Source organism: Xiphophorus couchianus, chromosome 12 (genome assembly GCF_001444195.1).
Source record: "Xiphophorus couchianus chromosome 12, X_couchianus-1.0, whole genome shotgun sequence".
NCBI classification, from domain to species: domain Eukaryota; kingdom Metazoa; phylum Chordata; class Actinopteri; order Cyprinodontiformes; family Poeciliidae; genus Xiphophorus; species Xiphophorus couchianus.
In genome coordinates, this window is record NC_040239.1 from 5,110,966 (window position 1) to 5,137,300 (window position 26,335).

The window sequence follows — 26,335 nt, forward strand, 5'->3', positions numbered from 1 at the left end:
CAAAGAGAATCTTTGAATCATATAGGGTACATTTTTTGTTTGTCTTCTTAACTCAAGGTCATCCATATGTATGGTAAATATAAGGAATTTATACCTTTAAAAAAAGCTAAATGTAGCATTGAATAAGTTATTTTTTCTCTTTAAAATTAGTTTATCAAGAGGTGTAAATATGGTTTCTTCCGAAATTTTGTTAAAATGTACACATTACCTCATCTAGTCAGCAGCATTTGCTTTACATTTTTACTTATGGATTCATTTATTTTGAAAGGACAACCGGAAGCGCGCTGTATTGATTCTTACTTTCCGTGATGCTAACGTTGCGATTTCTAGACGAGGCTGGGTAGTGTCTGGTCCAAAACGATGAGATTGTTTTTTATCTTAATTAGATTTATATTTTCATACAATATAAGGCCAGGTGTTTGAGATCCGTTGGAGCTCAGGTGAAAATGAAGACACCGACATTCGTAATGTTAACGAGCACCGAGGCAGACGGACTCTCCTGTTTCCGTTGATGTCAAAGGGTACCGACTCCTCTATCTGTTCACACATCCTACATATTTCTAGCTGAAGATTTTTATTTGATTGTCTGTCTAATTTGGAGTTAATGTGTGTGTAGAGCCTCTATCTCAGGACCTCATTAACGACAGAAACCTCTTTGTCATTGGAGAGTCTCTGTAGCTAGCTAGCACAACTAAGTAGCAGTAATAAAACCATAGAAATAAGCCCACTTTAGTTTTATTTTTTACAGTGATAGCATAGCTTAAGATGTGGCCAAAGTTGTCACTATATAACAGTTATTTTTGCATTTTAAATGTTTACTAGGTTGGTAGACATGGGGTTATAATAGGTTATTCATTCTCAAAAATGCCTATAAACACTATAAAGCAACACGTACTTGCCTTTACATACACACTGATATTTTATTCTATGCAGATACTGCTTCGATTATTTTGGTAAGGCTTTTTCTAAAGGTTAAGAAGTGCATTTATAACCATTTTTACTATAAAGCATTTGTGAGGTCAGACACTAATGTTGGGTCACAGTCTCTTTTTTTTTTTTAACTAATCCCAAATATTTTCTATTAGGTTGAGGTCAGGGCTCTGGTGCACTGACCTTTTGGAAATGAAATGTCCATATCCAACGAGTTTCCTTAGCATTACATGTTTTTTCATTTAAACTAATGGGGAAAAGAACCAAAAACCATAATATTAACTCTGCTGAACTTTACATGTTGCCAGAAGCAGTCAGAAAAATTAATTTGATTAGGAAAATCAAATTAATGATGAGAGACTTTTCAAAACATGAAATTATGTTAGATTTTTGTTTACTTTGTCTCCACTATGTAGACTACTATCACAACACAATGCATTATTAAGAACAGTAATAAATGATGTCATAAAAAAGCTAATTGAAGCTGTCTTCTTTGGTTCATTTGTATTGTTTTAATCTACAAAGTGCGGTGCTAGGAAAGTTTGAAAACTTACCTTGAAAATACTTGAAAAGTGCTTGAATTTTACTGTGGGAAAAGTGTACGAACCCTGAAGAAAACTGAAATAAAACTGAAAAGTCTAGTCAAAAAGAAGAAACCCTAAATGTGCCCAGCAACTGATGCATAAAAAACTTTACAGAGAACAAACAGAATATATTTTAAATATTAAATGTTCTCTGTCATGCTTTGTTGTCTCATCAGGTCCTGCCTCCAATGAGAAAAATTCTGATTTCTGATTTTTATGGGGGATGATGGACGCCCCGTCCCGTAATCAGAGCCACCCTCCCTGTCCGCCGTGGGCGGTCCAGAACGGCTGGTCCTCTGATGCACCTGCAGGACCTCTCTGCAATCCTCTCCCTGACCTCCAGCAACTCAGCCTGGGCTGTGAACCCAGCCAAAACCTGAGCTACAACCACCTGCAGGCATCTGGCGTTTACTCTAAGAGTGATGTTGCTGCCTTTTCTACTAGGAGCAACTCTCATCCCAGCATGCAGTATGTTTGTAAAGTTGATCAGAGCATTCCTGATGGTTTATCTCCTACTATCCAAGAAAGGAACAAACCACCGTGCTCTCTTCCATATAATGAAGTGGCGCAGCCAATGCAACATTATTCCCCTCCTAACGCTTACCAAGCAGTAGATCCCTCATCATATTCTCAACATACATATCGAAGTCTTCTGAATCAGCCACCAGCTCAACATCCTCTTCCTGTTAGCTTTTCGTATGTTGAACCTCAGTTAAACCATAATGAACATCTTGCATCCGACGGGGGAAACTCTGGATCTTTTGTTGGATTTAATGACATGCTGACCTCACCCAGCGCTCCCATCCAGCAGCAGCCTCTGTGGAGCTTTGCAGCGTTCTCTAAAGGTGAGCTCTGCGTGGGTTTGGTCATAAATAACATCATAGGAATCAGAATAAAATGTTCAAAATTAATTACAATTAAAATGACTTCTCCAACCGAAGTTTTTATTTGTATTTTTTCAGGGAGCATAAATGACTCTGTGCCCACTGCATCTCCACTGGATCATAATTTGACACCACAGGTTGTTGAATGAACATTAAACGTCATAAATGGTAGCTTACAAAGTCATGCAAAACAAAATGGAATCCTGGGTTTTTCTAACATATTTGTACATATGGATATTTAATATGAATTACTGCAATACTTAAAGATTTAAGTCATACAAGTAAACAAAAGATGAAGAAAATACTCTTGAGATTTTTTGTATAATGAAATAAAACTTACGATGGAACGCGATTATTATATTTAATTGAGTTAATTGCGGGGTCTGTCAATACATTTTAATTGAAAACCATCTATCACTTCAAAAACCATTTTGTGTTGCTAAATCTTTGATTAAAAATATATATGAGCTCCAGGCGAAGATATAAAGGCTTTATACTCCTCAAAGTTGAAATTTGCTTGCCGGTAAAAACAATTTTTTGTATGTGAATTGATTGAATGTAAGGCTGGAAGATAAAAATCAATGTAAGTTCATTAAAGTGTTTGTTTTCTCTGCAGTCTCCCAACTCTGAGTCTCGTTATGGCCTGAATCCTGAACTCTTACCAAGCGCTGTAAGTTTGCTTATCTCAGTTCTTGTCATGATCTGTGTTTTTTCTGTGTTTATTTAGAGTTTTCTGTGTCCTTAAGTCTCTTCGTTGTCCTGTCCTCCCCTTGATTGTTCCCAGGTGTGTCTCGTCTCTGTGATTACCCTCCCGTGTATTTAACTCCACCTGTGTTCTTTGTTCCTCGTCGGGTCCTCGTCAATGTCGAGTCTAGTTGTCGTCGTCAATGTCGAGTCTAGTTGTCGTCGTCAATGTCGAGTCTAGTTGTCGTCGTCAATGTCGAGTCTAGTTGTCGTTGTTCAGTCTAGTCGTGGTCAGTGTTTCCTTGTGCCTGCTACTTGTTGCTGGACTTATTCACCATTAAAAACATCATTTTCATCTTACCTGGGTCTGCTGCCTCTGCCTCACCACCTCACACCCGCACCGCTTCTTGACAGAAGGACCCGACCAGACCGAATGGTGAGGCTCGCTATTATGGACCCAGAGGACTTAAAGGAGCTGAAGGAAACGATCAGCGAGTATGAGGAGGCTATGGCCAAGCCGTACGCTGCCGGCCGACGCCTCGGTTTCGCCCTCCGCTTGGGACTGTTGCTGGACTACTGGGTTCCTCGTTTTCCGCACCCGGGGTTGGTGGAGTTGCAGAGGGAGGCAGAGTGGGAGCGTAAGGCGGCCCCAGCCGTCATGGCTGGCGAACCTCTGCCTCCCAAGCCGCACAGTTTCTCCGCCAGCCCAGACCCCGCTCCAGTTCCGGGACCAGCACCTCCAGCCAGCGAACCAGCCGGCGCCCCCGAGGCCGTTTCAGCCGGCGCCCCCGAGGCCGTTTCAGCCGGCGCCCCCGAGGCCGTTTCAGCCGGCGCACCCGAGGCCGTTTCAGCCGGCGTTCCGGCCGGTGCACCCGAGGCCGTTTCAGCCGGCGTTCCGGCCGGCGCACCCGAGGCCGTTTCAGCCGGCGTTCCGGCCGGCGCACCCGAGGCCGTTTCAGCCGGCGCACCCGAGGCCGTATCAGCCGGCGTTCCAGCCGGCGCACCCGAGGCCGAATCAGCCGGCGTTCCAGCCGGCGAGGCTGAATCAGCCGGCGTTCCAGCCAGCGAGGCCGAATCAGCCGGCGTTCCAGCCGGCGAGGCCGTATCAGCCGGCGTTCCAGCCGGCGAGGCCGTATCAGCCGGCGTTCCAGCCGGCGAGGCCGTATCAGCCGGCGTTCCAGCCGGCGCACCCGAGGCCGTATCAGCCGGCGTTCCAGCCGGCGCACCCGAGGCCGTATCAGCCGGCGTTCCAGCCGGCGCACCCGAGGCCGTATCAGCCGGCGCTCCAGCCGGCGCACCCGAGGCCGTATCAGCCGGCGTTCCAGCCGGCGCACCCGAGGCCGTATCAGCCGGCGTTCCAGCCGGCGCACCCGAGGCCGTATCAGCCGGCGTTCCAGCCGGCGCACCCGAGGCCGAATCAGCCGGCGTTCCAGCCGGCGCACCCGAGGCCGAATCAGCCGGCGTTCCAGCCGGCGCACCCGAGGCCGAATCAGCCGGCGTTCCAGCCGGCGCACCCGAGGCCGAATCAGCCGGCGTTCCAGCCGGCGCACCCGAGGCCGAATCAGCCGGCGTTCCAGCCGGCGCACCCGAGGCCGAATCTCCCAGTGTTCCTACCGAGACTCCCAGCGTTCCTTCCGAGACCCCGACTCCCGAGACCTCCAGCGTTCCACCCGAGACCCTGACCTCCAGCGTTCCACCCGAGACCCTGACCTCCAGCGTTCCACCCGAGACCCCGACCTCCAGCGTTCCACCCGAGACCCTGACCTCCAGCGTTCCACCCGAGATCCTGACCTCCAGCGTTCCACCCGAGACTCTCTGTGCTCTGACCGAGACCCCTTGTGCTCTGACCGAGACCCCTTGTGCTCCGACCGAGACCCTACCTCGGGGGGCTCGTCATCGCCGTCTGTGGGCGGTCCCCGGGACTCCCCATTGCCACCTCCAGCGCCGCGGACGGCCGCTGGACCGCCTCCGGGGGTCCCGCCTCCGTGGTTCCCGCCTCCAGCGCCGCGGACGGCCGCCGGACCGCCTCCGTGGTTCCCGCCTCCGGGATTCCCGCCTCCGTGGTTCCCGCCTCCAGCGCCGCGGACGGCCGCCGGACCGCCTCCGTGGTTCCCGCCTCCAGCGCCGCGGACGGCCGCCGGACCGCCTCCGTGGTTCCCGCCTCCAGCGCCGCGGTCGACCGCCGGACCACCTCCGTGGTTCCCGCCGCCGCGGACGACCGCCAGACCACCGCCAGACCACCTCAGTGGTTCCCGCCTCCTTTGCCTCCGCCCACCCTGTGGGTAGTTTTTTTTGTTGTTTATGGACTCTTGGCCCTTCTTGTTTTTCCGCCCACAATGGTGGGTTGTTTTTTGTTAGTTTGGACTCTGGCCCGCCGTCCGGCACCCCTCCACCCACCCTTGTTGGGTTTTTTGGGTTTTTTTTTTTCTTGGGCGTCTGGTAGCCGCCCTTGAGGGGGGAGTACTGTCATGATCTGTGTTTTTTCTGTGTTTATTTAGAGTTTTCTGTGTCCTTAAGTCTCTTCGTTGTCCTGTCCTCCCCTTGATTGTTCCCAGGTGTGTCTCGTCTCTGTGATTACCCTCCCGTGTATTTAACTCCACCTGTGTTCTTTGTTCCTCGTCGGGTCCTCGTCAATGTCGAGTCTAGTTGTCGTCGTCAATGTCGAGTCTAGTTGTCGTCGTCAATGTCGAGTCTAGTTGTCGTCGTCAATGTCGAGTCTAGTTGTCGTTGTTCAGTCTAGTCGTGGTCAGTGTTTCCTTGTGCCTGCTACTTGTTGCTGGACTTATTCACCATTAAAAACATCATTTTCATCTTACCTGGGTCTGCTGCCTCTGCCTCACCACCTCACACCCGCACCGCTTCTTGACAGTTCTTTAATTTCTCTCAAATTCTCAGCTCTAAAAGCGACTTTTCCTCACATTGTTTTCATTTTTAAATGTGTTCACATTCAGCTTCTCAGCTTTTGAAAAGTAAAACATCCATTATTTGCCTAATCGTATTCATTGTAACATATTTGCAATAACAGCTGGTTGACCATGAATAATTAATTCTTTATCATTACATTTGAATATAGTGAAATGTTTAAAGGGAAGCTGACAGACCTCTCTGTCTCTGTGAAGGTAAAGGTGATGGCAGAGGACAGAGCGGAGTGGGACAGAAAAGTTTTCATCTCGGAGCATTTTTCTCGCCTGCCTCCTCTGGCGACCACTTCCTGTGTCATAGAGGACAGAGGTGAACAGTTCTTGTCTCAGATGTTCTCCGTCATGGATTTAATTCAGTCATGTAGCTGTAGACACATAAAACTTTGCATCAGTAATTTAATCTGATTGCTGCAGGTAACGTAAGCCCATTGGCCATCCGCTCTATTACTTACTGCGTCCCCTGTGACGGTCAGACGGCGCTACTCAGCCGACTGCCACTAGGGGCGCTTGTTACTCCCTTCTTCAATCAAAATGAATGCCTGGTCAGTTTTATTCTTATTAATGTGAGATAAATACCGTAATCATCTTTGTTGTTAAAGAATTTTCCAGTTGAAGACACATGTGTATTGCTACAGTTTTTAAAATATTTTTTTCCATCAGAAGCCGATTCCTCTATGCGAACATACGGATTGTGTCGTAGGCTGTCGTTGGTGCGGCGCCTCCATGTGCCCAGCGATGGGTTGGCAGGACTGTGGGCAGAGGTTTTACTGCCCCTTCTGTGGGAAACTCAATGAAGGTAGAATTTAAAATCAGTTTGTTTTAGAGATAAAAACAGAAACATCTGATACTTTGTCCAGTACTGAGAAAAGGGTGCTTGAAATCCTTGAAAATGCTTCAATATCAATTATATTATCAAATATAGGAGAAAATCGCAAAAATAACATTTCCAATCATATTGTCCGTTTTGTTTGTTTGTTTTTTTTTTAAATTTGCCATTAATAACTTCAATTTATCATTGCAACAATAAATCAAAATTCTCATAGGAATTTTTGTTTTTACGATAATCGATAAAGAATAAATGGTACAATAAATGCCCATGCTTATATTAAAGTAATTCAGTTTATTTAATTCATCTAAGCGGTTGTTTTCTTTTTATTTACTCTGCTCTTTTGGGTCTCAGTGCCGTGGCAGCAGTACCAGCCCACCAAAGGAGCGAAGGGGGTCCGGGTTGACAAAGACAAGAGACCCGAACTCAGCATGGGGTCGTATGAAACACTCAACTCAGAAAAGGTAAACTTCCCATTCTGCAGATTTGGCTTTATTTGCATTTTCCCTTCTGAACCTGCTCTTCAGTAAGTTCTTTTTTAATGCATATGTACTTTCATAAGATCTTTTATGTAAGTGATTTTCTAGAAGGAAATGTGAGTTGAAAACTTGTTTCTTTCACTTCAGGGTGAAGCTGCTGCACTTCTTCTAGCCATAGATGTTTCTGCCTCTGCACTGAGAGGAGGACACTTAGAATTTGTCGCTCAGCAAATACACACATTGCTCACCTCACTGGTCAGGTAAGCACATTTCTTACAGAAATATTCATTGTTTTCTGTTGGTCACATATAGTTCCTGTTAAAATACATTGTAGCGGGGCGTGCTGTGGTGGGGCAGGAGGTTAGCATGACCCACGTTTGGAGGCCTTTGTCCTCGACGTGGACGTCGCAGGTTCGACTCCCGGTCCCGACGACCTTTGCCGCATGTCTTCCCCCCTCCCCTCACCCTCCTTCCTGTCTGCCTACTGTCGAAAAAATACGAGCCACTAGCGCCACAAAAACTCTTCGGAGAAAAAAAAAGAAAAAAAAAATACATTGTAGTTTATTGTAACTTGACAAACTGAGAAAAAACTCAGATAACTACATTATCTGTAGTTTTTGAGCCAGTTTGGAAACATCAGGTTTGATCTTTGTTTTTTGTTGTTTTTTTTGGAGGGGGGTTTGTAGAGAGGCAGGAGACGCTTCATCAGATCTCCGTGTGGGTTTGATGACGTATGACAGCAGGATCCACCTGTACGACCTCAGTCCTGACCTTTCCCGTCCTCACATGCTGGTCATCACTGAGACGGAAGACATGCAGCTTCCTGTGAGGGAGGGGCTTCTGGTGTCCCTCAAAGACTGCATAGAAAGTATAGACAGGTAAGGAAACATATCAGCTGTTCTGACAGTAATGTTCTTGTTTTTTGATTTTGATCTGATGAATTTTTGCACATCATTCAGAGGATTCAAAATTCTGCTTGTAGAGTTTCCGATGTAGCTCTTTAATTGTAATTTTTCTGGGCATTTAATCTGCCCTGTTCCTTTCTTATATGGGAAGTAGAGCTGTAGTTCACAATTAGTTTAGTAATCGATAGGCCTGTCGCAATAAACGATAAATCGATTAATCGTACGATAAATTAAAACTATCTACGTCATTTTAATTATCGGCACTATCGCCTCTTCCGGCCTTTTTCTCTTTCTGTTAATGACACTGAATGAAAAAAAGGCTCTGCTCCGGTGCTCTCCACTGACTCCTCCCTTCCTCAGTGTAAAGCCCAACGCACACTACACGATCTTAGAGCTGTCAGCCGATTGTCGGCACCATTTTCAAAACCTGACAGATCACACATTAGCCGACAGAAATCCTAGCTATAACGGTTCGATCGGGTTCGGTCCTGCCGTGTGGTGTCCAACAATGGGCACAAAATAATGGCTACAAGTTTAGTTAACTAATTTTAAAACCAGGCATTAATCAATGCTTTACTACAATCTACCTGCAGTTCATGTGGCTAGTGTCAGCGTAAAGTCCTGACTGAATGAAAATCATTAGAACCTGTTTACGTCACGTTAACGAAGAACAGCTGAAAAGTTACTGGGTTTATCAACTGTGGTAGCAATTTCGCTCCAACTCCTCCTCTTGTCATTTCTATATTCTTTGCATGTTGAATAAACATTAATGTTGTTTCCACATATCATCCCCAATGTCCGCTGGACTTCGGGTTGCGCCGTGTCAGCTGTTTGGGATTCCCTTCTATAATTTCCCCTCAGAAAACACAGAGGAGAATCCGGGCTTTCTGATTGGCTACCTGTCACATTCAACAGGCTGCGTTAAAGCGCCCAGTCGGGGAAAAACCCTGATTTAGATCGGAGGGGCAACGACGATCTACCTTAACACACCACACAATCTTAGAAAGATCAACGTTTTAAGATTGTTGTAAGGGGAAAAATAGGAGCAAAAAATCTGTAGTGTGAACTATTGCATCAGGTAGTCGATGTGCCCATCTTCTCTATTTAAATCTAATTATTACTGAAGGGCAACATAGTAAACAGACTTCATAATCTGCACTCTTTTGGTTGAATGCAGTATTTATTTCCACTTTTACTTTATGTTGTTTAGTATTTTTTTTTTCAAGTGCGTTTTTTGTTAATGGAGACTGAGAATCCATTTTATTTTCGTTTTTGGTTGTTTTGTTTATTTTGTTTTTCAGTTCCAGTGTTTAGTGTTCTTTTGAAAATAAAGTGTATCTAACTTTGGCAGGAAATCGCATGCATTATTATGTCATTTCCATTAAATCAGTGTAAAAAGGTCTTCAAACAATATTATCGTTTATCGCAATAATTTTTGAGACAATTAATCGCTCAGCAAAATTTGCTATCGTGACAGGCCTAGTAATCGATTAATAGTTGGATAGCAAACGGTACTTAATCAGGGATATTTTACAGAATTTCATCCAGTTGCTAATTTCACCAGCTTATTTTGTTTACCAGAAAAATCAGCAAGAACATTTTTAGAGATTTGTTTGTTTCTTTTTTTGCATATTGTGTTTATACAAAGAAAGTGTGTATGGCACTTGGTAGAACTTTTTTACAGACAAAGTAGTTTTTTTTATTTGACTGCAAAGTGTATGTATTTTTTGCACAGTTTTGACTTAATTACTGCTCTGAAAATGTTGCTTTTCCTGCAAGTGGCCTTTTTTGAGTGTGTATACGCCACTTAATGATTAATCTATTACTAAAATAGGTCCCCATTATTTCTGTAATAAATTCATTGCTGTTATTTCAGTGTAAGTAAGAATGATGGAGCACAAATGGTTTATAAATACACCCATATCTCTTCCAGAATCAGAAACAATTGAGGTCATTTCTTTTGTCTGCAGTGTGTTGCAGCTCATTCCTCAGTTTGGAGCTGAGTGCAGTGACTCCAGTGGACTTCCCATTGAGCTCCCTGTTAAAGCAGGCCTGGCTGTACTGCAGGTAATCAATCAATAAACATATTGCTTACTCTCTCCGCTATTTTCTTCCTAAATACGAGATTTGCAAAAACTGAGAGTCTTTTATAAAACATGTAGGGCCTGAAGTGTCCAGGGAAGCTGCTTATCTTCCACACAGCCGCCCTGATTGAGACGGGACACACAAACTCTTCCTCAGGGTTCTTTGGGACCAACAAACCAAAGGTAAATCTAACTATAACAGTCTATACATTAGTGAGATACAGTACATTCAATTCATTAAACATTTATTCTCTCCCTGTTTGTTTTCTATAGTCCATCTTCCAGCCATCAGAAAAAGCCATTTTATTGGCTAAAGAGTGCATCATCCAGGGATGTGGCGTCCACATGTTTGTTCTCTCCCAGCAGGATGTGGGCGGGGCTTGGCCGGGCCACATTCCATTTCTAACTGGTGGAGCTCTGCACACCTACAGCTACCTCCAGGTACTCCAGTAGCTCCGCCCACTGTGGAACTTTGGTCTTTTTTAACGAAAAGTTTGATATTTAAGAAATTCTGCTGAGAATTTTGCTGACCTTCAAGCCATTGTTAAATTTGTTTTTGGTAAATGGACTCAACTTATGTGATGCTTTTTACATGCAAACATTCAGACATCATTGCACAATGCCACTGATGTGTGAATTATTATTTTGAAAAACCATGATATGCTTTATAAAAAGATATATGTATATACTTAGATTGATATAATTGTTGATTTATATAGCTTTTGAGAGTGACATACGTTTTAACACACAGTCTTCATACTGCTGTACATTGTGATTAAAAATTTCAGATTGTACTTTTCTCACTTAGGCTGAAAAGATTAATTGTGATTAATTGATTATTGAAATAATTGTCAACTAATTTACTAATCAATTAATCATTAACTAGTGTATACAGATTCAGAAAAAGTAATTTGCTGATATGAAGAACATAATCAGAGCAGTAATTAAGCCAAAACATTTTGTATTTAAGATAAAAACAAAGCATTTTGTCTGTACATATGTTCTACTCAGAATTCCTCTCAAGTTCATTGTTTCATTTGAACTTTTGTAACATTTCCATCCCAGGGCGAACTGGACAGAGAGCGTTTCAGCACGGATCTGAAGCAGATTGTTGAGACGGAAACGGCCTACAAGGCTGAGCTCCGGATATTCGTCAGCAAAGGTGAAAGAAGATTTTGATGTTTTCATTCCATCACTTTTCTTTATAAAATGTGTGATTTGACTTTTTGTGTGTGTTTGTGTTGCCAGATTTGCGTGTGTCTGGTTGCTATGGGCTGTTTGTCCCTGGTTCGAACCCTGGACACATCGCCATGGCAACGCTCAACTGCAGGACAACTCTGGCTGTGGAGCTGACCCACAGCAAAGCTTTGGATGAGACGAGAGGGGCAGCCGTTCAGGCGAGTTAGAGAAATGGGTGAAAACGCGTCAAACACATCGCCTGTTTTGGCTTTTTATGATTTTTCTTCATCATATAGGCTCCTTTTTTGGAAGTTGTTACTGATTATTTATATTAGGAGGAGGGATGAATAGCTGTAAAACAAGATTTTATGCTTTTTAAAACAAAGACTGAAAAAATGTTTACATTGGAGACATTTTAAACTGCCATTAGCATCTACTGGCATGACTAGCGTGTTGACTAATTTGGTCAACATCTTCAATCTCTGCCAAAGTCGACATTGGATGCATTGCTTCTTTTCCAGTAAATCAATTGATTGCATGTTAAATTAAAGCATTTATGGAAATAAATTACATTTTGTAACATTATGTCTTCCAGGTCTTTATTACAATGTAAGTTTAACTTAACATGAAGCATTTTGTAATAATTTTATGCTTTTTCGTCTCATGCACTAGGTTGTCCTGTCTTACACTTCCCAGACGGGAGAGAGAAGGACCAGAGTTCACACTTTGACACTGAGATGCTCACGCCACCTACAGGACACTTTCAGGAACTACCAGGCTGAAACCCTTCTCACTTTCTACTGCAAGAAGAGTATGAAATATACCCTGTGTATCACTGAAATATATAGTAGTTATAATAGCTTTCACTCTTTGCAGCAGGATGATTCATTGTAATTTCTCAATTTGAAAAAAAAAAAGTCTGCGAGTTGAACATTTTCCAACTTAGTATTAATGGTTTAAATAAATTTAATAAACTTTATTAAGTCCTACATATTTATAGTTTGTCTTTAAGTTATAGAGAAATGCTTCTTTCCATAGAAACAATGGCATCTTTTTTTTCCCCATCAATATTTTTATTGTATTTTTTACAGATATACCTGCGATATAACCAATACAGTCAACAAGACCAACAATTGCATCTTTAGTGAAATTCTTGTTAATTAGTATCCTCCTCTGAGTGCCGGTTGTAATATTTATTCTTTTTTATTTTTTACAATATGCTGAATTACCATTACAGGGCGATAGTTGGTAAAGTTCAGAGGTCAGCAACCTTTGACCCATAGAGCCATTTTTGCTTCTGGTTCTGCCAAATATTATTTGTTGAGAACCTCAAAAGCTACGTGACCCTTAAAAAAAAGTCTCTAATCGATTTTAGAAACTTTAACTCTGAAAATGTGTTTCTTTAATACTTCAGTGAAGAATAACAATGTTACATATTTAACCAGTTCGATTGACTTTATCACCAAAATGACAAAACTTGGTAATCTAAGAGCAATTAAACATTTCTGTGGTTACTTTGTTTTATTAATTCTACTTTCCTTTGTGTGTCTGTCAAGTGTACTGTGCAGTGTTAGAGCGCCCTCTGCAGGAGCTGAGGCAGGAACTGCAGACAGATGTAACAGAAGCTCTGGCGTCTTACCGCAAACACTGCTGCTCGTCTTCAGTGTCTGCTGGCCAGGTGAGGTAACAGTTGCACACAAACACGACTGTATTTAGTATTTTCAAATTTTACTTCAGTATAAATTGTTTTAAATCCTTCCAGATGTTTAATTGCAACCAAAAAAAGCAACTTCTGCTTTGTTTTTATTGTATTCTAACTTTATTGTGTCGTGTTCGTCCTGCAGCTGGTGCTTCCTCAGTTCCTGCGAGCTCTTCCAGTTTACGTCAACAGCCTGAGGAAGAGTGAGGTTCTGCTGCCGGGTCTGAGGAGCTCCGTCCACCAGCGGCTGCAGCAGCGCTGCCGGGTGCTGGGCCTCGACACCCACAGCACCGTCCGACACTTCTACCCCCTGCTGCTGCCTCTGGTTGGTCACCAACACATCAGAGTTATTCTTGACACAGCATACATTAAATAAGATATTCAACCCAAAGTTTGTGTGGGTTAAAATGTTGCATCTAGGGAGACATTTCCATTTATCTGCTGCAAGACAGTAAGGCAACCATCAAATTTAGTTTTTTTTTCTGCAGCTGCCAGCAGTTGACAGTTGCAGTCCTCCAGACCCAGAGGGGGTGCTACGGTGCACGAGTTCCAGCCTGGACTCCAGTGGTCTGTACCTGGTTCACGCCCCCTTCACTGTGCTGCTCTGGGTTGGCACTCAGGTCCCTGCGGGGACGCTTGTTGAGCTCTTCAACGCCAGCTGCTTCTCTTCGCTGCCTTCAGGCGAGGTGGGCGAAAACACTGATTTATTTATTTATATTGAACACGCAATAAAAAGTAAAAACAAAAATAATAATAACACTGACAGTAATCCAAATTGTTCAAAAAAGAGCCTATAGAAGACAGAAGATCAAACACTCATGATTGATCTGCGTAAAGATTAAACCACTTAGAGAAAATATGTTTCCTTCAGAATATTGTAGTGACGGCATAGTTTGTACAACGTTTGGCAACCTTTATGAGCCTTGATGTTGAATAAGGCAATAATCTAACGTCCTCCAGGTTTGTGTTTTCTGCCTCTTTTCTCCTCCCGTTTCTTTAATCAGACCAACCTTCCAGTTCTGGAAAACCGTCTGTCCATCAGAGTCCGGTCACTCATCAGCTCGCTCAACTCCGAGGTTCCCTATGCCCGCAAGGTGAGATAGAAAACACTTTGGTTTACTAGTCAGTATTGTGATGTACATTAAACTTAATTTTACACAATTTTAATACTTTAAAAGGTTCTTTTACAGGTGCTGGACAAAAGACTGTTACACTTAAAGGAATGAAAACATGGAAATGTGACAGATGCTAGAGCTTTTAAGAGAGCCTTGCTTAATTATTTTATTATGTAGTGTTATGATAGTGAAAATGTGTTATGTTTCTAATGTACCTTAATTATTTAATAAAGTAAAGTGTTAAAATTGTGCATTTATGAAGCCATTTGTTATATTTCTAATATTATGTAAAGGATGTGTAACTGTTTTTGTAATAAATGATTTTTTTTATGATGTGCAGTGTAAGCAACTAATCCTCACCAGACTAAGTAATTTAAACTGAAAGTTGATTCAAGAAACATTTTGTTTAGCGCTTTAGTAACTGTCCTTTTTTCAGCTTATGGTGGTGAAACAAGGCGACACCTGCGAGGAGGCGCTGCAGCGCCACCTGGTGGAAGACAAAAGTCCCAACGGCGGAGCGTCATATGCAGACTTCCTGTATCATCTCCACGTCAACTCTGTGCGTCTCCTGCTGTGAGCCACACACACATGGAAAGCCTGAATGAAGAAGATCATGGTTTTGTTTTTATTGATAGAAGATTTATTGTAGTTTGAAAATATTTAGACTGTTCAGAGAAGCAGGATGTGCATGGACATGTGCCCCTAAAATAATCACTTGTATCTATTTATTTATTTATTTATTCAAGAATGATGTGTTTATGTGAAGAGTTATAAAATGTGTTTTGTTTTCTGAAATATATCTGTTGTTAATTTATCCTTGTGTCAGAGATTCTCTAACCCCAGCTTCATATGTAAAAGAGAGAGAAAGTCTCTTCCTGTGGATTAAAAATAAAAAGAATGGAGATTTTAACTCAAGTTTTCCCCTTTTTCCCCGCCAACATTGATGTAATGAACAGAGCAGCTGATGAAGATGTGACTCAGGAAGCTGAAAGGGTGACTATCTAATCAGTCATAAGTGCCCAATAACACTAATTAACTGTGATTGTGTTGCTGCAGAAATGGGAAGCACTGAACTATGTGCTGCGGCTCTTTAACCACAGAATTTTTTTATTTTGTTGCAACAACTTTAAGAGGCTGCGTGAAGTAATTTTATAGTAAGAAACATGTTTTAAGTGCAAGCTCGAATATAAATCTGTCAAAAATAATGTTCAGCTATTAAATCTTTACTCATTCAGCTTATTTGTAAAAGCACTTACTTCGATGACTCACCTCATCATTATGCGTCTCCCAACTCATGTTGGAAAAAGTAGTTTCTTAGTCTTAAACATATCTTTTCTTTGTAAGTCATTAAAATTACTCATTAAAGAAGTAAATTCTTGCACTTTAAATTGCAGAAACTATGAAAAATCTGAAGAAAGAAATTCAGACTTTATTTTCACTTACAGCTTTTTGTTTTTGAAAATTCAAGATTTAAACGTTTTTTAGACATGTTAATTTGTGATTGAAAACATTTTATGTTTTCATTTTATTCATTCAATACACATGAATAGTTCAACAACGAAGTGAAAAGGGAGCAGAGAGAAGTATACACTTTTATCTGCTTCCTAAAGAGAAAATGAGCTATTCAACTCAAGAGACTGCAATAGACATTTTTCAAATAAACATAAAATATACACAAAACATCAGCTTATGCAATGCCATATCACTTGATCATAATAAATGTTTTTTAAATGCAGAAATAGATGCAGAATTTTCATCAAACATTGAAAAACATGGTAAATGTAAAAGTTTAAATGTTTGTAATGGAGAAAGTTATGGAGCATTTTCAAGACTGAATGCTTTTTCTCAATCTCCCAGATTTTCTAGAAACATTTAGAACTTATCAGACCACTAATTATCTTAATACGTGATTAAAAAAAATGTAGTTTGCATCTACACATACAGTGAATAGGAAGCACTGCATTTATGTATTCTGATTTTGTAAATGTAAACAATTTTGCATGTCTATCATGCAGTGACTGTAAAATAACTTTAAACAGAACTGAAAACTTTTAAACATTATGAGTCCTGTGCGCTAAAATTTATAGGTAAAGCGTTTCAGCACTGACATCCTTTGCTGTGACGAATCAATTATAGTTATTTCGTTCATTCGTTAAGTAAACAGTTAAACATTAAACATGTCGTTTGCAAGGCAGCTTTTGAAGTCATAAACAAGCTCCCTCATATTTGCCCCTATTTGGAAATACGCACCATGCGGGAGGGAGGGAGGGAGGTGTGTTCGGTTACGTTGTGGCCCCGCGCCTGTGCGCGAAGAGTCCACCAGAGGGCGACATAGAGCCACCGCCTTCCCGTGGAGAATCTGCAGCCAAATGAAGCGAGTCGCATCAAGTCAGCCAGAGCGATCAGCGAAACACCGGAAAACGACTTGACACAATAAATAAACCACATTTGTGCGTTAAAGCATTAAGGCTTATGTTAGTCTTACACAGAGGTGAGTAGAGTAGCATTTTTTTATACAAGTAAAAGTAAAAAGTAGCATTCCAAGATATTACTCAGGCAAGAGTAAAATATATATTTAGTTAAAAAGTTACTCAAGTACTGAGTAACTGGTCATATCAATTAATATTCAGGCAACAGAGACATTTTCAAATATTTTTTAAATTAAAGTTTACATAATATTAATCCTTATATGTTAGGACTGGGTAATGTACTTCTAGGGACAATATATGATGCTTATTGTATCTTATAAATATTAAGATTATCTAGCAGGCTCAATGAATAGAAAATAACAACAAAGCTGAATCTTTCAGGGTCTAGAAATTTGATTTTGATTCCAATTTTTAGGATCATGATTTGTTTCAAAAATTATTTTTAATTCAGAAACCTATTAAAATGGTTTGTTTAAGTTATACTGACAAGAGGGATGACAGTGAAAACAAATAAAACATTTATTTAAAACAGTTACATATTGTATTAAATTCCATCTGTTTATATTTAAACAAAAAAAACTTTGTGCATAAAAATCTGTAGCTTAAACTCCCAGTATTGGGTCAGCTTAGCTTACTGGCTTTTTCTTAAATAATAATAATAATAATAATAATAATAATAATAATAATAATAATAATAATAATAAAAAATCAAATAATAATTCAAAATATAACTTTACAAAAAAGTTAAGCAGATTATAATCGAATTTTGAGCATTTTTAGTCAATTGAAAATTCCCAGGACTTGGAATTGTGAATGACTTTTTTCTGCACCGTAAAAGGTGTATGGGTGTCTGTGTCTCATACATTTTTGATTGAAATATGTTGTCTTTTTCTTCACTGAAGTTACTTATTTGGATAAAGTATTCAGAAATCTTACTCAAGTAGCAAAAGTTCATAATAAGGTCAAGTAAAATTACTCCGAGGCACTATTTCTTTTCCCAAAACGTTACTCAAGTTAATGTAACTACTTATGGAGATTCCCTATGTGCGAGATCAAGAAATTCCTTTTAATACCTTGTGAAAATAACAACTTTTAAGCATATATTAAAAGTTATTTTCATTAAGCCCATGTTTCTATATTAGAAATGTTTTTCTTCTCATAAATAAATGTCATATTTGTAAGACAAAGACATCATAATGCACAAATAAAAGCTTATTTGTGTATTAATATTTAATAAAAACATCAGTCTATGCTTGATCAATTTATATATAGTGTCTCACTTTGTGTATTGAATTATTGAAATAAATGAAGTTGACTTGTAAATATTAAAATTTACTGAATGGAATGGAATTGCATGCATTAATGTATCCCATCCTAGATGAGATAATGATAACCTTGCTCCAGTTTCTCTTTTTTTTTTACAGCTAAAATTATTATTTTGAATGTGCTAAAACTATAAATAAAACAACAAAATAAATGTTGCATTTGCCCGTCTTTCTGTTAAATTAATTTTCCTAAATCCTTTATTCATTTAAAACTGTCAGAATAATCAGCTAACGTTTTATTTAAATTTTAAGAATGCATCCGAGACCAGTCAACACATTTTTAGGCTTTATTACACGAACAAACTCTAAATGTTTTAAAGTTTGACCTCGTGTGGAAATTATATTTTATTTTGGAAATCCAAAACGGAAGTGGCTGTACTTAGTTCGCCCAGCTTGCCTAGCGGCTCCGTTGAGCGCGTTAGCTGTCAGATAGCGGAGCCAGTCTGACAGAGAAACACCCACACCGCCCGCTTCGTCTTTCTACAACCACTCCGTCTCTCTGCGCCTCTTTATAGGCTTTTTCCACCGCTCCAACGGCCGGCTAGCTGCTGGGCGGACCCGCTTTGGTATTTTTTTTTTTTTTTAAATTTTTTTACACCGTTTTTTGCACGAGCTGAGGGTAAATTCTTTCGGAGTTGATTCAGGAGAAAGAAGCGAAAGAAACCGAGAGAGAGCGAGCGAGAGAAAGACAGACAGACAGGGGAGAGCCATGGCCACGACAACCTGTACGCGATTCACGGACGAGTATCAGCTGTACGAGGAGCTGGGGAAGTGAGTATCTGTGGTGTCTGAGTAGGTGGCAGGGCTGTTTGCTGTGCAGGGAGGCTCGGACAGGCGACAGCAGCAAGGCTGCAGAGTTGAAGCGGGCCAGCGGCTCTGTGTGTGTGTGTGTGTGTGTGTGCGTGTGTGTGTGTGCGTGTGCGCCCTTTTTCGGTACGTCAGCTTTCAAACTACTCTGCTCCCTGCCACGCTTTCGAGTGTGATTTTGTATTGTTATTACAAATTAAATTCAATAAGTTTTGCCATATTTATACAGCACGCAGGTTTTCTATTTATGGGTTTATTTCACAAGGACATAAAAATAAAAGCAGGGAAATTGTTGTGGTGAATGCATTTCCACATGTGATGAGGCAAAAACTGCGGTTTGCAGAAAATATGTTTTTCTAAGCTTGTGTGCCCTTCGCGCAGAGCGGGGATTTGTTGATATGCAGGGAAAAAAAGATCTGCTACAGCTGCAAGCATGGCGGTTTTTATGGCTTCTGTAATTATAGGGAATTTCTGTATAAATAATAAACCAATAAGATAATTCATATGCGTTGGGAAGGTTTGAAGTTATTCTATTATTTCTGCAGCTTTTATAGACCTTTGCTTGAGGGACAAATCTTTAAAAAAGGATTTTTGTTGCAATTAACAAAAGCAAGGCATCATGTATTACCAAATGTGAAGACTTGAAACACAAAATGTTCTACTGCTTTATCTGCCATCTAATTGGTTATTGCATGTTAATTTCCCTACAACAGCGCTGTTGTATCTCATTACCCCTTTTTCTAAAAGACTGCAGTAGTGACAGATTGCAATCTGCACTTAAGTCGGAAGCAAAATCCAAAGCATGAAATACTACAAACAAAACTTCAAAGTATTGCTAATTTCTCTAAAATTGAACTTGAGTCAAGCAAATAGTTTCAGAAAAGTTACAACATGCTCATATTCATCAACCTTTTCTACTTTCTGCAGTTCCATATTTTGCCTTATTTGAGATTTAAGATGCTTAGTATTTTATGTCTGTGTAGAATTACATTAAATATTTAGTGTTTTTTTTATTCATGATTTCTGTTGTTATGGTGACAATATTGAGACTTTACCATTGTTTCAGCGTTTATCTCCACTTTGATCCTTCAGGCAGTCATCGACTTTCATCAGTCCATCTTTATATTGCTGCGTCTCTCTTCTTCACTTGTTGCACTTTGAACAAATAAATTCTAGGTCCAGTGAAATATCAACAACAAATCTACAGTTTACCTTTTTACTGCACTCCTACTGGAGCGCATGTGAGCTTAGCCTCTGCTTTATTATTTGCACTTCCTGCAAATAAATGGTTTTAGTATTAGTAATCCACACATGAAACCCACCCTGACTTTAAAACTTTATGTTCAAAGATTTAATTCTTGAATAGTTGAACTGTTTTCCCATGAAGTCTCAGGATAATGTGAGAGCTTTTGTTTTAAAGTGTCAGCTGGTAATTCTGCAAAATCAGGGAAAATTTAAAATGTGCCACCAGAAAGTATTCATGCCCTTTCAGTATTTTGTAGAAGCAGTTTGAGTATTAAAAAATCTATACAAAATAAAAACATTTTGGACAATAGGGGAAAAATTCTCCAGCAGAATTTTTCCCCTTAACCTTGAAGCATATGGCTGAGGATGGATATATGCTGCAATTTGTCCATAGAGAGCTTTAAATTCAGCAGTAAAATGTTAGATTCTGCATAAACTGTAGCCATTAAAGGCAGGGCTGACTCACACCAATACTCAGAGAGTTTCAATGATCAAACTGGAATCTTAGAAAAGTGTGGCTCAGCCTTTCAAAATCCCACCGAGTTAAAATGAAAGCTTTACCTTCAATAAAAGCTTTAGCTTGTAAAAGGTTTTTTGCAATAGTAAATAGTTTACAGAGCAACCAGAACAAGAACCAACCATCTCAGAGACAGTTTCTACCCGATAGCAATAACAAAACTAAATGCAATCAAAAACAACCATTAATCATCATAAATGATGTATGTGAGAATGTGGCTGTTCTTATTTTTTTGCCAGTTGTTTGTTGATTCTTGCGTTGTGTGTGAATTGTGAGACAGTTATTTTTTGTTTTTGGGCATGTGCACCGACTGATGGCACCCTTTGAATTTCGTTGTGCTTGTGACAATGACAATAAAGATTTATCTTATCTTAGTTTGTCTAAGTCAAAATGAGAACCAAGCGTCACCTTCTAGCCTTTAATGTGGCCAAGAGGCTGAAGCCTACCCAGATTTATACGGCAAGATGCAATTAGCACTGAAAAATGTGCTTCTGGAGTAATTCGATCTCTCAGTCATCTGCATGAAGAGATTTCCTAAAGATTGATCCTTAAGGGAGCATATTAATGGAGAATAAAACAGAACCTTGGGGAACCACAAGAGATGGGCGCTGAGGGAGAAACAGGGTGACAGAAACTTGCTGCTAGTAAGGTAAACCTTAAAATATTGGGATATTAGGCTATATCAAAGGCAGCTTTACAGTCCGAAACAAGAATAATTGTTGATATTTTCAGAATCAGTGACTACAAAAGACGTTTATATAAAATAATCTGGTTATATCTAAAAATAGTTCAGGAGAAAAACACAAAAAAGTATTTTCTCTCTGGATACATGTTGATGCAAGTTTTGAATCATTTTCAACATCATAATTAGATGGCAGGTGAATTAGTAACACTTGTAGATTTTAATTTTCTTTATGCCAGTAAGAATCTAAGCTAGTTTTTGTTATTGCAAATGTTTCAGACTCACTTCAGGCGTCTGGTGTGCCCCACAGAAATAATATTTTAGTTATTTTTCTTGTCATTTGACAAACATAAATAGTTTTGTCCACCAGTGTGACTTCATGCACACAACCTGGGGATAATAACACTTTATCTGCTGCAAAGCTTGCTCCTCTCCCAGGAGCAATAACTCTGGTTGCTGGGAATGTTTCTTATTCTTCAGGTTTGTCTCTTGAATAAAAAGAAAAAATATATATAACCTATTAGTCCGGCTTTCATCTTGTGTGAGTGACACTAATCCTGCTCTACAAGTCGTCTTTTACAAATGATTATAATTACTCAACCTGTCACATCCATCTCAGAGGAAGGAGTTCAGGTCCAAGTGGCTTGGCCTTGAGATAATAATGCTATCCATGACTCTGTAATACTAATCCTAAGCATCTGAGGAGAGATAATTATTGTGCTCTCACCTTTGGCTGCTGTTTCTTCCTTTGTGGGACTTGTGACATTTAAGCTTCGTGACTTTGTGCGCCTATTACAGATAATATCAGCCTTGGCGGTCGACAAGCAGCTCCTCTTTAACACAAATTGGCATAAACAAACTCTTAAAACAGTTGTTAGAAAGCATGTTCTTTGATCTTCTCTGTGCCGTGGCTTTCATTATAAGTTTTTACAGTGAATTCTGCAGCTAATATAACGAGTTTTCACTTTAAAACAACACTGGTTATCATTTAGATTTTGTCAAACGACTTTTATTGTGAAACATTTATGCGCTGCTTTGCTGGTGGTTTTTCTTCCATAAAAAGTAGATTTTTATCTCTGTCATATTTGAAGGTTATGTGCAGATTTACATGTTGTGCACTTTGCAATTAGAGATTCTCCGACCAAGATTTTACATTCTGAGGATGATGACACGTAGATATGCAGCAGGTTCTTGTTTTATATTTCAAGAAAAAAGAAGAAATTACTAATTATCCAAATTTGTCTATCTGTTTTGCTGATTTCTGATTTTCACTACTTGATTTTATTCACCATCATGCACTTTGTTGCCTTTTTTTAAACGTGCTATTTATAATTCAATAATGTCTATGTCAATAATATAATTGACATAGACTAGGGTGGCAATAACACAACAAAAAGTTACACTATGCATAAGTAAGTCATATTTTTAAGGATTATTTTTAATAATCACTACCTACATTAGTTTCAGTTGTTCCAAAATGTTAATAAACCTCAAACAGGAATGTTTAAAAAAATAAAAGTGACATTTTGGGATTTTTAGGAGAATATCTTAATGTATGCAATTATTGAGCAACTATTATCCATCAAATTTTTATTTTTATGTTCATATAGTTTAAGTGAGAGTGATAAACAAAAATCACTTTACAATAATCATTTCATGTGATACGTTTTTTGTCTTTACTGGCTAGCCAGACAGAGGAGAACTTGGATGCATAAAAACCATCACCTTTCTGAAAGATGTTGACTTTTTCCAGTAACTCTGTTTGAAGGAAATGTCTTTTAAAACATGGGAGTTGATTATGAGCCCATCTTCAACCCAAAAAAGTTTAACCAGGTCATCTTTAATAATACCAGTGCACACCAGTATGCCACTTTCACCGTGCTGGTGTCTGATCCACGCATGGGACCGTCCATCTGGTCCTTCAAGAATCCCTCACATTTCATCAGTCAATAAAACCTTTGGAAAATCTATCTTCAGGTATTTCTTGGCCCAGTCTGGCCAGTACAGTTTATGTGTCTTGTTCAGTGATGGTCCGGTTTCAGCATTCCTTACCTTGGCCATGTCTCTGCACTCTGGACATCTTGTACTTCTAGGAACTCCAGGTAGGCTGCAGTTATGGAATATGGCAGAACTGGAAGATAATGGCTTCCTGGTAGCGTCACGCTTGATTCTTCTCACACCGTTGGCAGTTAATTTATGTCTTTTTCACCAACCATTGATCTCTGAAGGCATATGTTTGTTCCTTAACATATACAGTAGATTTGAGGTTACATCTCTTGAGTTTGTGTCCCCGGAGTCAAAATAAGACCTCATTCATTACCTTTTTTCTATATTGTGGAAATACTTATGATGCATATAACAGACAATAGAAAGCTGCTTGATCAGGATGGAAAATTACTGCAAAATATAAGTAATTGTAGTACTGTTTATCTTTTAAAAAAATATTTTGCACTGATTACAATTAATTTTAATGTTGCTCTAAAACCTCAGAAATCAATGGTCTAAGTTGTTTTGCGGTTTGAGCTATTTTTTTCTTTGTTAGTTTCTGTAAGTGTTATCAGTAAAGATTATTTATGATTGAATGCAGTTATTATTTGCTGTCTTTGAGTGCAATTGCATTTCTTATGGTAGTTATGAAGTAGCACTTTTTAAAACTGTTTTGTAGTAATTATTCATGTTCTTTTCAATATTTTGTTTAACTGCAGAGTTATTGAATATCTGTTTAATTCAAAGCAGTTTGTGTTTGTAATAATAATTGATGCTATCTGACAGAAGACTTTCAGTCCTCTGCATTGCCTCGTCTGAGTTTCAGTCCATCTGGTCCCAGAGCTTTCACCTTTGACCTTGTTGGTCTGGAAGCGAAACCCAGTGTCACAGTTCAACCTTTCACTGTCAACACCCACTGGAAGCCAGACCGGCCAGATTGATCCGAGCCGGCCGAGGCTGAGAAGTTATTTAGAGACTTGAGAGTTTGCTGTGCAGCTTTTAGAGCAACACAACTCATATTCAGCATTTTTAAATTATTCTATATGACTAAATTCATATTAAATTACATTTTCTGCAGAAATAGGCTCTTTGAATACGTCAAATATTACGTTTGAGTTGTTTGCTCTTTTATTTGCCCTTGTAGTTTCACAGTAGAAGTGTTTGTTTCTTTCCCTGCACGTCTCACCATCCACATGTGAGCACATTATCTAGAACATGCTGACTGGCTCTGAGGCTCCTCATGGGAGCTTATTAAGCAGATAAATCTGGACAGCTTGGTCTTTAAATGTAGCTTTCCACAGTTACGTTTGAGGAATATTAAGCCTGCTTGTAGCTCCAGTAAATCATCAGTCGTATGTATTAACATGAGTATTCTCAGCAAAAACTGGAGTCATTACGCCAGCTAAGGCTCTGAAGAAGTTGCATGTAAGCAAAAGTTTGATAAACAGAAGAGATTTCCTGATGGACATAAATATTATATGAGCTGTTGCTAAAAATCTGAAAATATCTTCCTTAAAGTAATAAGAATATATTTTGTTTGTTGTTTGCAGGGGAGCGTTTTCAGTGGTGCGCAGATGTGTGAAGCTGTCAACAGGGCAGGAATATGCCGCTAAAATAATCAACACCAAAAAGTTGTCTGCAAGAGGTAAGAACTTATTTCAGTGTCTAGTTCGACATGTAATCCCTGGATATTGTTATGCAGTCAGAACACTATGCATCCTGTAGTTGGGATTTTCCTGGTGGTAAATGTAGAGGCTGCATGAAGTCCACAGCTCTGGTGTAGCTCTGAAAGCTCTGCAGTCACAGCCAGCAAAGAGAGAGAAAAGGACTCACAAATTAACGGCTCGAGAAGATTGTGGTAGAAAAGTGGTGTGAAAAGAAAGCCACTTACTTCGTCCCAAAAAGCTTCACAAAATGTAAAAACTTCCCATAATCTGTGGATAGTGCCCCGGATTTCTTTCTGTTCTCTGAAGTTTTTCTTTACTTTTGTTGCTTTTGTAGGGATTTAGTCAGTTTAAACACCGTGGTAGTTAATCATTCAAATAGCAAAATGCCACTCAAATCCACATGTCTGTAACCTGTGGATAATTACTGTGAGTAAACTTCACTTGATGCTGAATGCTGCCAGTTTCTAAGGGACCAGGGCGCCTTTCTGTTTGAATACAAGAAACTTTAGCTCCTGAATACTGGATGTAATATGCATAAATAAGTTGGGGAGTAAAAATGGATGCAAATTCAAAGTCTGAACAAAAAAACTTTACATTATGTTTTCTTCATTAAAGGCCCTCAATACATTCCAAGAGATCAAATAAAGTAATCAGTAAGAGTTGAATCATTTATGGACTGTAATCCTGCCTAAAGGTAAACATTAGATTTCAGATTTTGGTGTTTTTTTCAGTCAGTTTGACCTTGCCTCCATTTTGAAATGGTCTTTTACGAGCCCTATAACAATATTTTTAGACACATTGTCGCTGAACTGTTTGGAATATTGACAGGAAAGACGTTGAGGAACCCTGGAAACTGGTTCCAAACTGGAAGGTTGTGTTTTCCTTTGATAAGGAACATGTAACTTTTTGAAAACAATGATTTTGTAGCCCCACTCCTAACAAAACCCTAAAGTTTTACTTCAGCTTGATACTCCACATCTACTTCTCTGTTGTATTTATGTGGTTGTATTATAATGCCAAATATAGGCTGTAGTTACATTTGGGTCGGTGTTGATATTTCTGGTCTGCATGGAGGCATTTCTAGAATTGATGACGTATTGATTCTAAAAAAGTAGGATTCAAATAAATTTCCTGCTCTAGTCAACCGTATGTTTAAGTTTAAGCTGAAGTCTTACTAAAAACCTTACATATTTCTGATCCCCTTCAGTTAAAAGGATGTTCCGCTAAGGATTTTTATAGTGTAGAAAAAGTTTCTTTGTCACTCTCAGGCCCTTTGCCTTTAAGTAATCGTCTGGGTGTTTTCATACCTGATAGACCAGTTCGATAGAGGACCAAAATTGCAACATTTGTTACATTTTCAGCTGCTGCGGTTGGCTTTTATGTTGTG

At 39.7% G+C, this 26,335-nt stretch overlaps 2 protein-coding genes across 39 annotated transcripts in view; both read left to right on the forward strand.

The window, feature by feature from the left end:
* The first annotated feature begins 93 nt into the window (after positions 1–93).
* LOC114154728 (protein transport protein Sec24C) lies at positions 94–15,524 on the forward strand. 3 transcript variants are annotated; one of them, XM_028034073.1, is made up of 21 exons: positions 94–521; positions 1,691–2,359; positions 2,477–2,535; positions 3,015–3,068; positions 6,202–6,313; positions 6,418–6,545; positions 6,667–6,799; positions 7,184–7,293; positions 7,456–7,568; positions 7,983–8,186; positions 10,184–10,280; positions 10,376–10,480; positions 10,571–10,738; positions 11,363–11,459; positions 11,546–11,694; positions 12,149–12,287; positions 13,033–13,154; positions 13,321–13,500; positions 13,664–13,861; positions 14,180–14,269; positions 14,727–15,524. In XM_028034073.1, the coding sequence occupies exons 2-21, from the start codon at positions 1,738–1,740 to the stop codon at positions 14,865–14,867; spliced, it is 3,021 nt and encodes a 1,006-aa protein (XP_027889874.1). In that variant the 5' UTR covers positions 94–521; positions 1,691–1,737; the 3' UTR covers positions 14,868–15,524. The 3 variants fall into 3 exon arrangements, with proteins under 3 accessions (XP_027889874.1, XP_027889873.1, XP_027889875.1); XM_028034072.1 differs by having other exon boundaries at positions 96–521; positions 6,664–6,799; XM_028034074.1 differs by having other exon boundaries at positions 98–521; positions 6,664–6,799; positions 7,995–8,186.
* Positions 15,525–18,463: 2,939 nt separating this feature from the next.
* camk2b1 (calcium/calmodulin-dependent protein kinase (CaM kinase) II beta 1) overlaps positions 18,464–26,335 on the forward strand; it is an 84,593-nt gene continuing 76,721 nt past the window's right edge. For 15 of the 36 annotated variants that reach the window (XM_028034611.1, XM_028034617.1, XM_028034610.1 and 12 more), the window contains exons 1-2: positions 18,465–18,815; positions 24,832–24,926. In XM_028034611.1, coding sequence (XP_027890412.1) covers positions 18,754–18,815; positions 24,832–24,926 — 157 coding nt within the window. In that variant the 5' untranslated portion in view covers positions 18,465–18,753. Of the gene's footprint in view, positions 18,816–24,831; positions 24,927–26,335 lie in introns of all 36 variants that reach the window. The other 21 variants (XM_028034637.1, XM_028034631.1, XM_028034634.1 and 18 more) reach the window with 4 other exon arrangements.

What these genes read in the sequence shown, in the direction of transcription:
- LOC114154728 (XM_028034072.1), top strand. Translation starts at nt 1,738, where the DNA reads ATGATGGACGCCCCGTCCCGTAATCAGAGCCACCCTCCCTGTCCGCCG. An exon ending in CCGGATATTCGTCAGCAAAG is followed by an intron (nt 11,460 to 11,545) that starts GTGAAAGAAGAT and finishes TTGTGTTGCCAG; the next exon opens with ATTTGCGTGTGTCTGGTTGC. An exon ending in ACCCCCTGCTGCTGCCTCTG is followed by an intron (nt 13,501 to 13,663) that starts GTTGGTCACCAA and finishes TTTTTTCTGCAG; the next exon opens with CTGCCAGCAGTTGACAGTTG.